General features: G+C 48.7%; 2 protein-coding genes across 6 annotated transcripts; both read right to left on the reverse strand.

Annotated features, from left to right (window-relative positions):
* Positions 1-405: 405 nt before the first annotated feature.
* Positions 406-9,066, reverse strand: gabpb2a (GA binding protein transcription factor subunit beta 2a). 5 transcript variants are annotated; one of them, XM_086193434.1, is made up of 8 exons: positions 9,047-9,066; positions 6,013-6,120; positions 5,771-5,938; positions 5,102-5,296; positions 4,307-4,460; positions 4,047-4,223; positions 3,827-3,945; positions 406-3,654 (listed from the first exon to the last, which is right to left on the reverse strand). In XM_086193434.1, exons 2-8 carry the CDS (start codon positions 6,118-6,120, stop codon positions 3,313-3,315), a joined length of 1,263 nt encoding a protein of 420 aa, XP_086049560.1. In that variant the 5' UTR covers positions 9,047-9,066; the 3' UTR covers positions 406-3,312. The 5 variants fall into 5 exon arrangements, with proteins under 5 accessions (XP_086049560.1, XP_086049558.1, XP_086049559.1 ...); XM_086193432.1 differs by lacking the exon at positions 9,047-9,066 and adding an exon at positions 8,720-8,951; XM_086193433.1 differs by lacking the exon at positions 9,047-9,066 and adding an exon at positions 8,570-8,951.
* Positions 9,067-10,038: 972 nt separating this feature from the next.
* Positions 10,039-13,035, reverse strand: mllt11 (MLLT11 transcription factor 7 cofactor). The gene is made up of 3 exons (XM_086193585.1): positions 12,895-13,035; positions 10,929-11,077; positions 10,039-10,852 (listed from the first exon to the last, which is right to left on the reverse strand). The coding sequence occupies exons 2-3, from the start codon at positions 11,067-11,069 to the stop codon at positions 10,760-10,762; spliced, it is 234 nt and encodes a 77-aa protein (XP_086049711.1). The 5' UTR covers positions 11,070-11,077; positions 12,895-13,035; the 3' UTR covers positions 10,039-10,759.
* Positions 13,036-13,931: the final 896 nt, after the last annotated feature.

Here is a 13,931-nt window from a genome sequence, read left to right on the forward strand (position 1 = left end):
AAGCGAATGAATAGTTAATATCAATACAACTGCATTCGCAGGAGGATTCAACTCGAACAGATTGAATCTCACAGCAATGTTTTCCTTTAAGGACCCACTGAGAGGCTTAAAGGCTGCTTTGCAGACCCAAACCTGAAAATACAAATCCAGTTGTTTTAATGCTCCTTCAGGATAAATGCTGCTGCCACAGTTAGCCGTCTTATGCTCATTACATAGCGAACATATTCATATGAAAAAACGCAGTCTTGACATGACAACATGCGTGTTCACCTGCTGTTCAGGTGTGACATGAGCGACCAACAGGTGTCTGTACCTGACCCCAACCCTGACCCTCCTTTGGGCTCCGTTTTCCTGAAAAGAATAAAATATACACAACAATGAAGTTGTAATTAAAAAAAAAGTGTTTATATTTCAGATTACCAATGCAGGCAGCCATCTTCATCATCATCATCATCATCATCACCACCACCACAGTGAAGCCATCTAATAGTTAAAAAAATACAACTTTATATGTACATAGAAAAAGGTCGGCTTTGCTGAGTTTATAAAAATAACTATCATACTCGGGGGGGGGGGTGTCCTATGGAAGGCCAGAACATGTTCTTAAAGAAAAATGTTTAATGACGCTTGAATCAATTTTTAATTTCTGTGTAACAAATCACAACCCACTAAATCCACAGAGGTGAGACCAGCAGCTAGCAAAGCCCCGTCCATCACATTTCATCAAGGACACGAAGCTCCGCCCCTGACTGGCATCCGGCGTGGAGACGAATCTCTGTAACACAAAAGGTCTTTAGTTTCGCTGTGATTCAACTCTGAAGTTGTGCTCCGACTCAGCTGGGCTGCCCTGCGTTGCTGGTAGGACAGTGTTGACGGCTGCACATCATGCATGGCAGTTTTTTCCTCCAAAACTCTGCCTTTCATCTACTTCTAGTGATGAAAGGTCAGAGGGTCATCAGGGCCTCGTGGAAGAGCACTTGGACCGGAACGGAACATCTGAACGCTGCTGCAGGTAGTAACAGTCATGTGACCTTTCGGTTCCGTTTCCTGTTCTCAATTGAACCTCAGCAACAACCTCAACCCTCCGACTGACGTCTGCAGAACCACAGTTCCACCCGTTCCAGTTGTCCATTAGCGTGTGAGGGTGCCCGAGGTGGATGGTTTCATCATCAGTGTCGCGATGGCGGACACAGAGTTCAGGTGTTACTCCACATGCACATCAAATAGGAACACCACCAGCGAGGCGCTTTAGCCGTGTTAGCTTAGAAGCGCTTTAGCCGCGTGGGCCGCAATGAACCTCTTCACGCATTCTCACGTCTAACTTGGTGTCCATTTTGGTCCACATGCTCGGGCCCTAACAATGTAGCAGAAGTAACAACGCTCCCCCGAGATGAAGGTAAAGCCGAAGCTCAGGACACTGAGCGCCAATCAGGTGGTGGATCCCTGATCCTCCGTCTGGACTGAGGCGGCCTGGAGAGTTGGTGAACAGACATTTACGGACAGTGAACGTTGCTAGCATCAGTCTGTTAGCTTCGAAATATGCGTGCCTGGCTCTTCCTGCATTCTGGAGTCACAAAGAAATGATGAAGACAAAACATCTTAGTGAGCTCAGTACTCCTGTTGGTGAGTACTGGAAAGACACTTGAAGGTTGAAGTATTACTTTATGACAGCCCTCTGACTGTTTGAGTGGATCAACGATATCGAACATTTAGACTGCAGCCGTTCCGTTCGTACTGAGCGTTCTCACGTGTATGAACGGGTCACTTCAGATGAACCAAGTTCTTCTGCCGCTGCACGAGGTGGTGGTGGGTTCAAACGAGCCGCGTCTCCAAACGTTGAACGGAGGGTTCAACACGTTTAAACGTCTGAGCGTTCTAGAGGTGGATTTCATCCATCAGAACTCATTCACTCACTCGGCCTGTCAGTCACGTTCCAGCTATCAGAGCTTCCTGACCTTTGACCCGAACAGTCTCATCAGACCACGTGACACCGGCGTAACAACTGCATCAACACACGTGAGAACTGATGCGGTAACGAAGCCACTGGTCATTAACATTAACGAGGTTTTTCTCTAACGTAACAGTAAATTAGAGGGAAGAAACTGAGCATGAGTTCCTCGCAAGCATCAATCACCGAGTCTGTCGCGTGATTCGTATTTGCTCAAGCTACTCTGCTCTTTAAAGGCTGGTTGTTTCAAAACAAGACGCCATCTTGGATGCCGGGTGGCCATTTTCTGACATTTCATGGTGTGTTCCACTTCTACTCAAAATTTCCGAATTGTCAGAGGAAAATTTCAACTGGCAGCCTCTCGTCAGACTTCCAACTGGATGAGACCGCGTTTGTATCCCCGTCACATGGAATCAGTTTAACCTTCCAGCTTCCACCCGTCAGGGAGGTCTGAATCTGCTCACCGCCGCCTCTGGTGTTCCCATCGACTGGTTCTCCCTCACTTCTACTAGAACGCTGTGATGTCATCCCCAGTCCAAGGTGAAAAGAACACAGCGAGAAGAAGAGGAATAAAAGATTGATTATACAATTAATCCCAAAGAACCAGTGCAGCCTAGCTGGACCTAACTGGTGTGTGAGCGCCAGCACTGGGAATCACAGCTGGTTTCTAAGAATCGAAAGCAATGATGTTCACGTGGCCGGTTTGAAGTGCATCGACATTTGTGTTCCGACATGAACCGGCCCGCTGGCGAATGACCGAGCCGCTTTGACAAAAAAAAGTCACACGATGAGTTACAAGTGAAGGAAAAAAAGAGGAGGAAAACACAGCAGGAGGAGCAGAGCCTCGCTGGTTCTGCTCGCTTGAGAAGCAACGAGGGAGGAAGCGACAGGAAGTGTGAAACCAAACGGCTGCGTCCTTATTAAAGGGATATAAACGTATATTGGAGTTAACAATGGTGAGAAAACAAACGTTAAAACAAAGTGTTAGTCATTGAGGCTGGATGATGTCACAGGAGTCAGCTGTCCGACGCGCTCGCCACTCTTACTCGGACTCAGACGGGAGCAAAATGGTACCATGGAGCCATGTTGGAGCAAAGAGTCAACGTGCGTTCAAGCGAAGGTCCTGGCGGCTCAACGGCTGATTCATCGTCTCGTCTCTTCAATCCACCGCCAGCCGTTCGTCTACAGCCGCCATTTTCTGTCCCATGCAGTCAGTTACAGATCAAACTCAACAAGGTGCTGCCATTGTTTGTCTTTTCTGGGAATCCATTTTGTCTCTCCTTGTTATGAATTTTGTTCACAGATTCAAAATGGTGGTCATCTTCTCCCCCTATATTTGCACAAGTTAACCCCGCCTCCCACTGTTAGGAGTTGACCTCCGTCGCGTCGCCCCCTGTCTCCACCAGCGTCACCTGACCCTCCTCCCCCTCCATGATGATCCCTCCTTCCTGCAGGACCACCATCTCCCCCTCCTCCTCCACCACACTGGCAGCTGCCTCCTCTTCGTCCTCCTCGCCGCCCACCACCTCCTCAGGGCTGACGGCCGTCATGGCGGATGTGTTGGCGTTGGTGCTGTTGGCCTGGTTCTGGGACATGGCCTCCAGCTTGATGCGGTACTCCTCAGCCTCCTGCTCCTTCCGCAGCAGCTGCTGCCGGTACTCCTGCGCCTTCCGGTTGGCCTCCTGTAGCTGCCGCTGCAACAGCTCCTGCCAACGCCATCAGAACTTTATTCACACAGACTGAGTCACCTACATGATGCCAACTGTCAATCTCCAGGGCTCAGGAGCCGCTGGAGAGCCTTTGAGGTTTCATCAGATGACATCATGAGTATTACAACAGATCTGATGGGAGTTCTGACATCATCACATCGCCACTCACTGTCTCTCCAGTGTCGTTATGATTGTTGGTCACTTCCAGTTTCCTCTTCCTGGATGGTGTTGGCTGAGGCTCCTCTGTGACCACCTCCTCCGTCACTGTGTTAGCGGGCACAGCCAGCACTGCACACACACACACACACACACACACACGCACACACACACAAAATGTCATCCTCAAAACACATCCATTCATCACTGACTCTGGTGTTGACGTGTCGTACTCTGCTGTCCGTGCTGCATGGTCACAAAGAACGGCTGGGCCATCCCCCCCGTGGTCTGCAGGTTGCCATGTTGGTCTGTGACTATGGTGATGACCCTCTGACCTCCCTCGTTGACGACGGCGGCGTGCTGGATGTTGGAGTCCAGCGCACTGGCGGCCATAGCTTCCTCAGATTCCCCTGGAAGAAAAATATCACAATGATGCCTCAGCAGCCGACGTCAGTTTAAGTGTGTGTGTGTGTGTGTGTGTGTGTGTATTGACCTGCGTTAGCCTTGTTCAGCAGCTCAGCCAGGTTGACCACACCCCCCTGTATTGCAGGTATACCCTGGATGATGAACTGTGGCTGGTTTGTGGTGGTGCTGGACTCCACGTTCATGCTCACCTGGTTCATGTTCACCTGGTTTTGCATGCCCTCCTGCACACACACACACACACACACACACACACACACACACACACACACACACACGTGCACACACCTGAGAATCTCCTGAGAGGAACTTGTTTCCTCAACACTTGTGATGTTATGGCTCTTTTAACAGTTTTCAGGAGTGTTTCTCCTTCCAAACACCACCCCTTGAAGGTCACATGACAACCTCCTCCCTTCCTCCGGCACAAACTCAGCAACAGGAAGTTGAAACAAACTGTGTTTGGTGATGGATTAAGGTGCCCTCCAGAAATGGTCTTGAGCACACACACACAGAATATGGATGTATATACGTACACACATACATATATATGTATATACACATTCAATATAATATAAATACACATACATATAAATTATTTTTTCATTCAACAGGAAGTGATATCGTGATGACGCGATTATCTACTTCAATCGCATCATTTTTACTTTAACTAAAGTTTGAAACACCTAATAATCGTCTCAATGAGTGAAGGATCTACAGGGGACGTTCTCGTGGAGCAGCTGCGACCACCGACACCCAGCAGCGTCAGGACGCCAGTCTGAGAGGTCGAGGACCTCTCATCAGTTCAGTCTAGTTTAACATCTGGACCTGCAGCCCAGAGGTCAGAGGTCAAGCAGGCCTTTCTCACCTGCAACAGGAGCATCAGCTCGGTGTTCTGGATGTCGACAGCGATGTCGAATGGCGTCTTGTCAAACTTGCTGAGCGCGTGCACGTCTGCACCATGTTTGATCAGGGTCTCGACGACGCCGTGGTGGCCATGCTGCGCTGCCCAGTGCAGCGCCGTCATCTTCAGCATGTCTTTGGCGTTAATATCCGCGCCGCTCTGAAAGCACACATTTGCCCGTTAAAACTGCTGCCACGTGACAGCGGCGGGTTTCATTCGGGGGGAGAGGGTAACAGCACTTGTCCAGACGCACCACGGATCAGCTGATCACAAGACACTCCGATTGTTCACACTAAAAAAACATATCTTAACATTTTTATTTCCAAAACATTTGGTGCTCATAAATCACCTATATATGGTCGTTTCCTCCTCATTAATGATGAGTGAAGGAGACTTGAATGGAGGTCAGAGGTCAAGGCTCAGCCTGAGACCGATGCTGATGGGTCAAAGGAGTGAACGTCTGAAGTTGTACTGAAGCAGCTCAGAGAGGAAAGACGCTGGCGGTGCCAGCAGCTGCGTTTCGATCGAGACGATCCGCTCAAAATGACTGAATCTTTCAGACGCCAGCAAAACTCATTTGAGGCCTTTTCAGTTTCACTAAACTCGCTCAGTCAGAGGTCATTTGTATCTTACCCTGACCAGCAGTTCTACAATGATGGCGTGTCCCTCGGCGGCGGCCATGTGCAGTGGGGTCCGGTCCACCTTTGTGCGAGCGTCTCTGCTGACGCCAGCTCGCAGCAGGACATCTGCGGTGGAGTAGTGCCCGTGCTGGGCGGCCAGGTGGAGGGGGGACGTCCCCAACTACAGGACAGACACGCCGTAAACAAGTGGAAAGACAGAATAACACGGTGACCAGATTGACGTGGTGGACTCACCCAGTCTGTGGTGAAGGGAGCGCCATTGGCCATCAGGTTTCTGACTTCATCATCCTGACCTTTACGAGCCGCTTCCAGCAGACGCTTCCCGAGGTCCACCAACGACATCTGACGGACACCAGAGACGTGAGACGGCCGCACATCTTCATCAGACGCCAAAGAACCAAACAACACCAACTTGCCACCGTCTCCCGCTACAACTTTCACTACCAGTGGCTTCAAAGGTCCCTGTACACCGCCATTTTAACAATATTACACACGCATGTTTGCTCATAAAGTTTTATTTATATTTTAGTGTGAGTTACCCCAAAACCTCCAGTTTATTCTCAATAATTCCAACCAACAGTTGCCAACTTTGAAGAGTCCAAACTGCTTCTTGGGCTTTTATTCTTCTCTACATCATAAATGATCAGAGAAATTGTTCTGAATCGATGTTCGATTCCATTTGGGAACAGGAACCCGCGACCAGGAGTGAGCGAGCGGACACCAACAACTGCAATCGCCATCATGAAATGATTGGAAAAGAATCCTGAAACAAGACACAACAACTCAGCTGCGACTGAAAACTAAAGTCCTCAACTCTCTGTTGTCGGGGGCCTCATGTCGTCATCATGAAACCCTGTTTGGTGACGACATGAGTAAAACACAATGTGCTGTCGATAGTGAGAATAAGAAACGAATCATCTGTTTAATGTCGACCTAATAGGTTCTCTTGACATCTTGATGGATGTCCTATTAAAGCCCCACTTTACCAAAGCGACGTGTTGTGATGTCTGAAGTAAACGCGCTTCAATGGGCTGAGACAACACAAACTCAAAGGGCGTCCGATAATGGAATTCCTATATGGCAGCGTGACTGCGACTTCCCTGAGTTTTCATACATTCAGCTGAACTCGGCATCGTGAACTGAAACAGAAAATGCAGGATTCTGAGATCCTGGAGGAAACAATCGCTCTCTGTTCACGGAAAAGTAGCAAACGCTAGCCAAGTTAGCGTGATGTCCTGTCCGATAATGGAGCCCAACACTTCCAGAGCATTTGTGATTGAGAAACAGCGGAGAAGGACGAGGGGTTTCTCTCCGCGGCCGAGAAGCCATTTTACGCGCCTTCGTGGACAGAAAAGAATCCGCCATGTGCCACGTAGCCCCGAATCCGCTCTCCGGGGCGGTTTATATCCCCAAACCCGCACAAAACCCCAATCTGCCGCACATAAACATTTACAGTAACACAGACAGGAAACCGTTTGATATTAAGTTGTTGGTTTTCCGGGGGAAGTCAGAGAGAAATTTCCTATTTTACACACGGAGAAAAAACTACTTCCACATCCGGTTAACTAGCATTCTTCAAGCGCGCACCGCCAAACGGCTTTCTGAAGGTTCGCGTCTTGCGTAGTTTTTCGTCGCTGTTGCTTCATGCTGTGAACGGTTGGTGCGTGAATGCGGAGAAAATGGCGTTTTATTCTGCCGGAGAAAGACGAGGGAGACGCTACTCACCGTGTCCAGGTTTGTTAGGAGCCAGTCGAACCGCTGCTGTCTGCTAATGTTAGCAAGCTAGCGAGCTAAACGCCACAGTACGGCCCCGCGCCGGACGGTGAGCGGGTGTTAGTCTCCCGCGGTGGGTGAAAACTGACTGATAATGTGCGAGATTTAATTCACAATGCGCATATGGTGGACATTAGGCGCCAATGCTGCATGTCTGGCTCGGCCGGGTTGTTTACTGCCGCAAGTTAGCGGGAGGCGGCTGCTACCAACCCGGATGTTGTGGTCGTAGCCGCCAAAATAAGAGCGTATACTAAGAGTCGTAGCATGAAGGTTTCTTTTTAAACAATTATTTAACGTGGTGAGGAGTAAACCTAGGGGAACTGTAAAGGATATTACTTCTAGTGATGTGCAGGAGGCTACAGAGGATTATTAGACTTAATGTGTTTTTGTTAGCTAACAACAGTTCTCTGTTGAACAGTGGATGAGACCGCTCAACACTGCAACATAAAATATAAACCGAAATATAATAGGGTCTTCGCCCCGGAGTACCTCCGGGCTCAGGCCCTCACTAAACCGCTTTACTATCACTGCCGACTACGGCGAAGGAGATCCGTGAGGAGTTAAGCAACTGTTTGCATGACCCTAGAAACAAAGTTATCATAACTTTTCATTAAGATTCAGCCAATCAAGCTCTACATGTCGTTACTGTCATTATCAACAAAGTAACTTAACCTCAGTTTTTGTACTTTCTGAGAGTCATTCATTTATATGGCTCACAAGGAAAATAATGTTAAACAGTATGGCTGGATTTATTGATAGTATTTCAAAACTTTGGAAGTTTAACATTTGGGTATTCTGATTGAGAGGAAATATTAACATTGTTCTTAAAGCAATAGAGACAGCGGTTCCTGTAGGGATTTTGTCAGTTTTGAATTAAGTAAAGATTCAGTAATTTATTTTGAAATTTGTGACAGGAAATGTGGATCTCACGACGTGTACCTTGGCGATCTGGTGTTTACCAGCTAGCTGTTAGCCGTTAGCCTGAGCGAGCAGCAAGTTAAATTCAGACCAGTTTTACCTCCTCGCGCAATTCCCGCCTCTCCGGCCCGCCAGCTCACCACCCGACACGAATCGACGTCCGGCGGCCCGGAGTGAATTAAAACTCTTATTTTAGCACTTTGTCCGGTACCAATATGGCGGCTCCTCCACACCGGAGCTGGAAGCTAACCTCCTAGTGGGCGGGCTCTGCAACGGACCGCAGTCCGACCGCGGGTCAGTCGGAGCGGCAGAGACAGCGAGTGGCGATGGATTGAGGCTGAGCTCAGATCAGTCTGGTCCAGCTGGTCCGCGATGGGGACTGGAGCTCCAGAATGAGAACCGATGCTTGGTGGAACCCAGGCGCGTCATACTGGGGTCCGCGGTGGAAACACTGAGTTAGTGGACGCATTTACCGTGTCAGTTACCATGGCAATTCTCCGTGAACCTCAGCCTGCTCGTGGACTGGTTTTCATCAACGAACTCAAGAGTTTCTCCTCCACTTCACCTGGCGCTTTACCTGATAACTCAGCTCCTTCGTAGGCCCTCGTTTCCTGGGCGTCTGGGCCGGGTCTGGAGATGTCCCCCTGAGCAACAGGCCCCGCTCTTATGACTGATTTCTTAAATAAACATTTAAATGCTGCCAGTCAGAAAATCCACGTAAAGCTTTGAGTTTTATTGTGAAAATGTCATATCCTTAAGTCCAGATGGATGAAGTCCCGCCCACTACTCAGATCCTTTAAGTTTTACTTCAATGATGTATTTGGACAGCTTCAGGCGTACCCCTGCCTCGAGGTCAGGCAGGCTTCAGTGTTTATCATCAGAAATGTTGTCCTGTGTTTATTGTTTACGTGTTTTGGCCGTCATGTGATGCTGGTCCGCGTCTGTTGTCTGGTCCTGGTCCGCGTCTGTTGTCTGTTCTGTTCCTGGTCCACGTCTGTTCTGTTCCTGGTCCGCGTCTGTTGTCTGTTCCTGGTCCGCGTCTGTTGTCTGTTCCTGGTCCGCGTCTGTTGTCTGTTCCTGGTCCGCGTCTGTTGTCTGTTCCTGGTCCGCGTCTGTTGTCTGTTCCTGGTCCGCGTCTGTTGTCTGTTCCTGGTCCGCGTCTGTTGTCTGTTCCTGGTCCGCGTCTGTTGTCTGTTCCTGGTCGTCTTCTACTGTGATGCTGATTTTTCTGTTCTACATCAAAGGTCTGACTGAAGTCCTGAATGTTGGCTCTGCTGTAACTCCCATCTTCATTAAAGCTCAGCTCTCTCATCCATGCAGTTGTTGTTGTTGTTGTTGTTGTTGTTTACTAGCTTACACATTAACTCCCATTTCCATTTCTACTTTTTGAATTCAAATTTGTTGAATGTGGAAATCAGATTCTTAAGACGAGCGATTGAAATTCTCCAGAGGCGTCAACGCGTGTGTGCGTGTGCTCATTTGGCAAATTCTACAAATGGGAGTTTGAGGGGAGCTGGGAATGTTCCGGTGTCATGTGACTTGGCCCTGGAGGAAAAGGAGGCGCTGAGGTGAAAGAAGCGAGATGTTTATTGTTGCCAGGTTACATTCAGACGCGTGACGTTCAGTTTGAGGCCGGCTCATAACGAAACTAAATCAGCAACAGAACTTAGAACAGAAGCAGCAAAGGAGAAAGAAAAAAGGCACCAAACGATAAAATCTCTACCATGCACAACAACAAACACGTTTCCATGACAACGTGTTGAAACTTATTTCCAGATGAGACTCAAACTAGAAGGTTTCGGGCCAGTGTGAACTCAGATTTAAAACCAGGTGTAAAATCAGCCTCGGGTCAGGAAACAAGATTAGAACCACGTTCATCTGAAATAGCAAAGGCCTGACTAAGGGTCAAAAGGTCAGGGGCAGACTGACCTAAGATCAGAGGTCATGGCAGACTGATCCAGGTTCAGGGGGATTGATCTTTGATAAGTAGTCAGGGGGGACTGATCCAGGGTCAGAGGTTAGGAGAAAGTAGTCAGGGGGGACTGATCCAGGGTCAGAGGTCAGGGGAGACTGATCCAGGGTCAGAGGTCAGGGGGACTGATCTAGGGTCAGAGGTCAAGGGAGACTGATCCAGGGTCAAAGGTCAGGGGGATCTGTTGAGATGGGATCAAGTGAGACTAAACCACATCTGGTGTCAAAGTGATCTAGGACGTTAGTTTGATGAAAGGTCAGCCGTATTCAGGGTCAGATGTTGACACATCGCAGGTCAAAGGTCAGGAGGCGGTGTTACTCAGAGCAGCAGGTTGAGGTCGGCCAGCAGCGTGTCCACGTCGGCGATGGGCGCCCTCCAGTAGTTGAAGGAGGAGAACTGGGACAGTTCCACCTGCACACAGACATCAGACCACATCAGCGGTCAAGTGACGCTGCACCGGCCCCAGTTTGGACACGCCCACACTCACCTCCTCATCCTTTCCTTTGTTGTTATTTGCTGGCTGTCTGTCTGTCAAACCCAGGTCCTCCAGCTCGGCCAGGTCCAGAGCCGGGATGGGCTGCCTCCAGAAGAGGAAGGAGTCATACTGGCTGCTGGATTTCTCCATCATGGTTCAATCTGGAATCAAGAAAACACTCAGGGTGATGAGCTGGTGATGTCACAGATGATGTCAGCATGGGCTGCAAACTGAAATCTGCATTTAATATAAGGGCAGCACGGAGCATGTTCTCCCTGTTCCTGCTGGGTTCTCTCTGGTACTCCAGCTTCCTCCACAGTCCAAAGACATCAAGAGGGGACCAGGTTAATCCAGACTCTAAATTGACCGTAGGCGTGGCTGGGAGAGCCAATGGTTGTCTGTCTCTATGTGTTGGCCCTGCCATGGACTGGTGACCTGTCCAGGGGGAAGGCTGCTGGGATAGGCTCCACCCCCACCACCCTCAACAGGAGAAGAGGGAGAACATGGAGGGATTTAAAATAAACCTGGAGCTTGAGATGATCCCCGATCATCATCATCATATTTGTACCGCTGCTACGTCTCTCTCTTTGACTCTGCTGTCTGAGAGCCGCTCTGACAAACAACCTCAGTTTATTTTAAACTTTGGGTTTATTTTTAATCTCTGCTCCCTTAACAGGAAGTCACCGTAGAAAAGTGGGCTTGAGACTGAAATCCAAACCAGCACAGATGATCTAACGGGCTGCTTAACAGACAACAAATAACAAAAGAGAACAATAAGAACCAGGCTCTGATTCTCCTTGCAGACAAAGATGAGGGTATAACTGCTTCCTGAGGTACCAGGCAGCCAGGGTAAGGAGGAAAGACCGATGGTCATGTGATCTTATTTAATCTCTTTAGGGAATGTCTCCAGACTAGAAGATAGACCCCTCCTTTGGCAGCTGAGCCCCATGCTAGTTAGCTTAGCATAATGAATGGTAGTGGGTGGGAAGTGTTAGCATAGCTCCAGCTCTGCCTGCCAACCCATCCTGGACCTGGGCATGCTGTTGCTAACACTTCCCGCCCACAGCACATGTTTCATTTCTGGGGTTTTCTTCTTCTGCTCTTTCTGTTACAGCCATCGTGACGTCGTCGTCTCCTCCACCCTCCATCGGGATCTGATCTCACTGTGAGCCCTCAGCTGCCATTAGCATCCTGCTAAATAAAACTGAGCGACCGACCCTTAAATGCACATTTACATGCTTTCATTCTAGGTGGAGTTGATGGTTTGAAATCTGGACCGGGTTCAGATCCAGAAGGATCTGGACCGGGTTCAGATCCTGAAGGATCTGGAACGGGTTCAGATCTAAAGGATCTGGAACGGGTTCAGATCTAAAGTATCTGGAACGGGTTCAGATCTAAAGGATCTGGAACGGGTTCAGATCCTGAAGGATCTGGAACGGGTTCAGATCCTGAAGGATCTGGAACGGGTTCAGATCCTTTTATTCCAGAGAACCTGAGTTTCATTTGAGCTACTGTCGTGAACCCGCTCGGGTCCGCCCAGCGTGAGGCACCGGGGCGGGTCCGGACCTGCTGGTCCTGGAGGGCCCCGAAAGGAAACATGACCATCGCGCGCCTGCAGACTGAAAATAACCTCGGTAACGACCCGGTGACTCAGCAGGTGCCTCGCTGTCTTCATCCTCTGTTCCGACTCCTTTATCAATCATACTTTCATGAAGAAGGTCTAAAAGCATCAGTCACGCGTGTGACGTCACACCAATTCCACCTTTTGATCAACGGGTGAATGATGGAGAGGCGTTGGCCGGTGACCGGCCCGCGAGGACGCCGGGGACGAGGCCGTTGGTGACTCTTCTCATTTCTGACGTCGACAGTCAGATTCTGGCTCTGATTCACGTCATGTTTAACGAGCGTAATTCGCCGCCGCCGCGGATGAACCGGAGATTCGCGGTTAAACGAAGGAACATCAAAGTGATTTTATTACCTGTTTGATGTGAAAATAAAGAAATGGTTCCGCCGGTTTTTCTGCTTTGTTCTTCTGCTGATTTTCTTTTTCTGTCGCAGGCGGTTCAGACGCTGCAGGTTGAATGAGATCTGCGCCGGCGTCAAGCCCACCTGTACAAATACGGTCTTTTCCTGTTAAGATTTTCAAAGTAAAATAAATTTTTCGAGAGGCTATAATTAATTATGAAATGGAACATAAGAGTTAGAGTGTAGTAATGGATGAGCTAACATATTTTGAATCGATACATAAAACATGTATTCGTTAATTTAACTAATTAGACATTTTCTACAGACTTTTATTAGTTTGCTCAACACATTTTTGATTTTAACTTTTATTCTGAAAGGTAACATAGTTTCCGGTACGCTTGGCATGGTTCAGGCTGGAAACTTGATGCAACTCACTGAATAGACACATACACAAACACACACACAGTGTTTTCATCACTTCAGAGGACCTCAGTTGGCCTACATTCCTGTCAGGAGACTAACTCGGACCTGGACCTGAAACCGAGTTCTTTTGTCTCCAAGACGAGTCTCTAAAACACGAAGACGATGTCAACAAATCAATAGTCAATGTAAACAAAGCCCGGGCTCGTTGATGAATTGAGGGCGCGGGCAGGTGCAGTCAGTGCTGTCGGCCAGCAGGAGGCGCCACACACTGCAGGCTGAACTCCACAGAGCTTGGAGCGAGACTTTAGTCAAATGTTTGAAGATTTTTTCATTTAATTCCAAGTTGAACGATGAAAGATAATCAGCGTGAAAACGTTGAGTCCAAAGGACGATGACACAACTGCAGGACGACAGCAGTCACATGACTCGGGGATAAAAAACAATCCTCCTTGAAGTCAAAGTGAAGTCTTCAGTTTGGACCGATTTTTAATTTTTTGATTTAATTCACATAGAAACGAATGTAAATGTACCTGAGTTTGATGGACTCATTTTCAAAATGCCAGCAGGAGTCACTTATCAGTAGGTGTGATGAGTGTGACCGGTCAGCGGGGGGCGCTGTTGGCCCAA

This window comes from Aulostomus chinensis, chromosome 22 (assembly GCF_037954235.1).
Source record: "Aulostomus chinensis isolate RoL2024-O1b breed Wild chromosome 22, RoL_Achi_v1.0, whole genome shotgun sequence".
Lineage (NCBI taxonomy): Eukaryota > Metazoa > Chordata > Actinopteri > Syngnathiformes > Aulostomidae > Aulostomus > Aulostomus chinensis.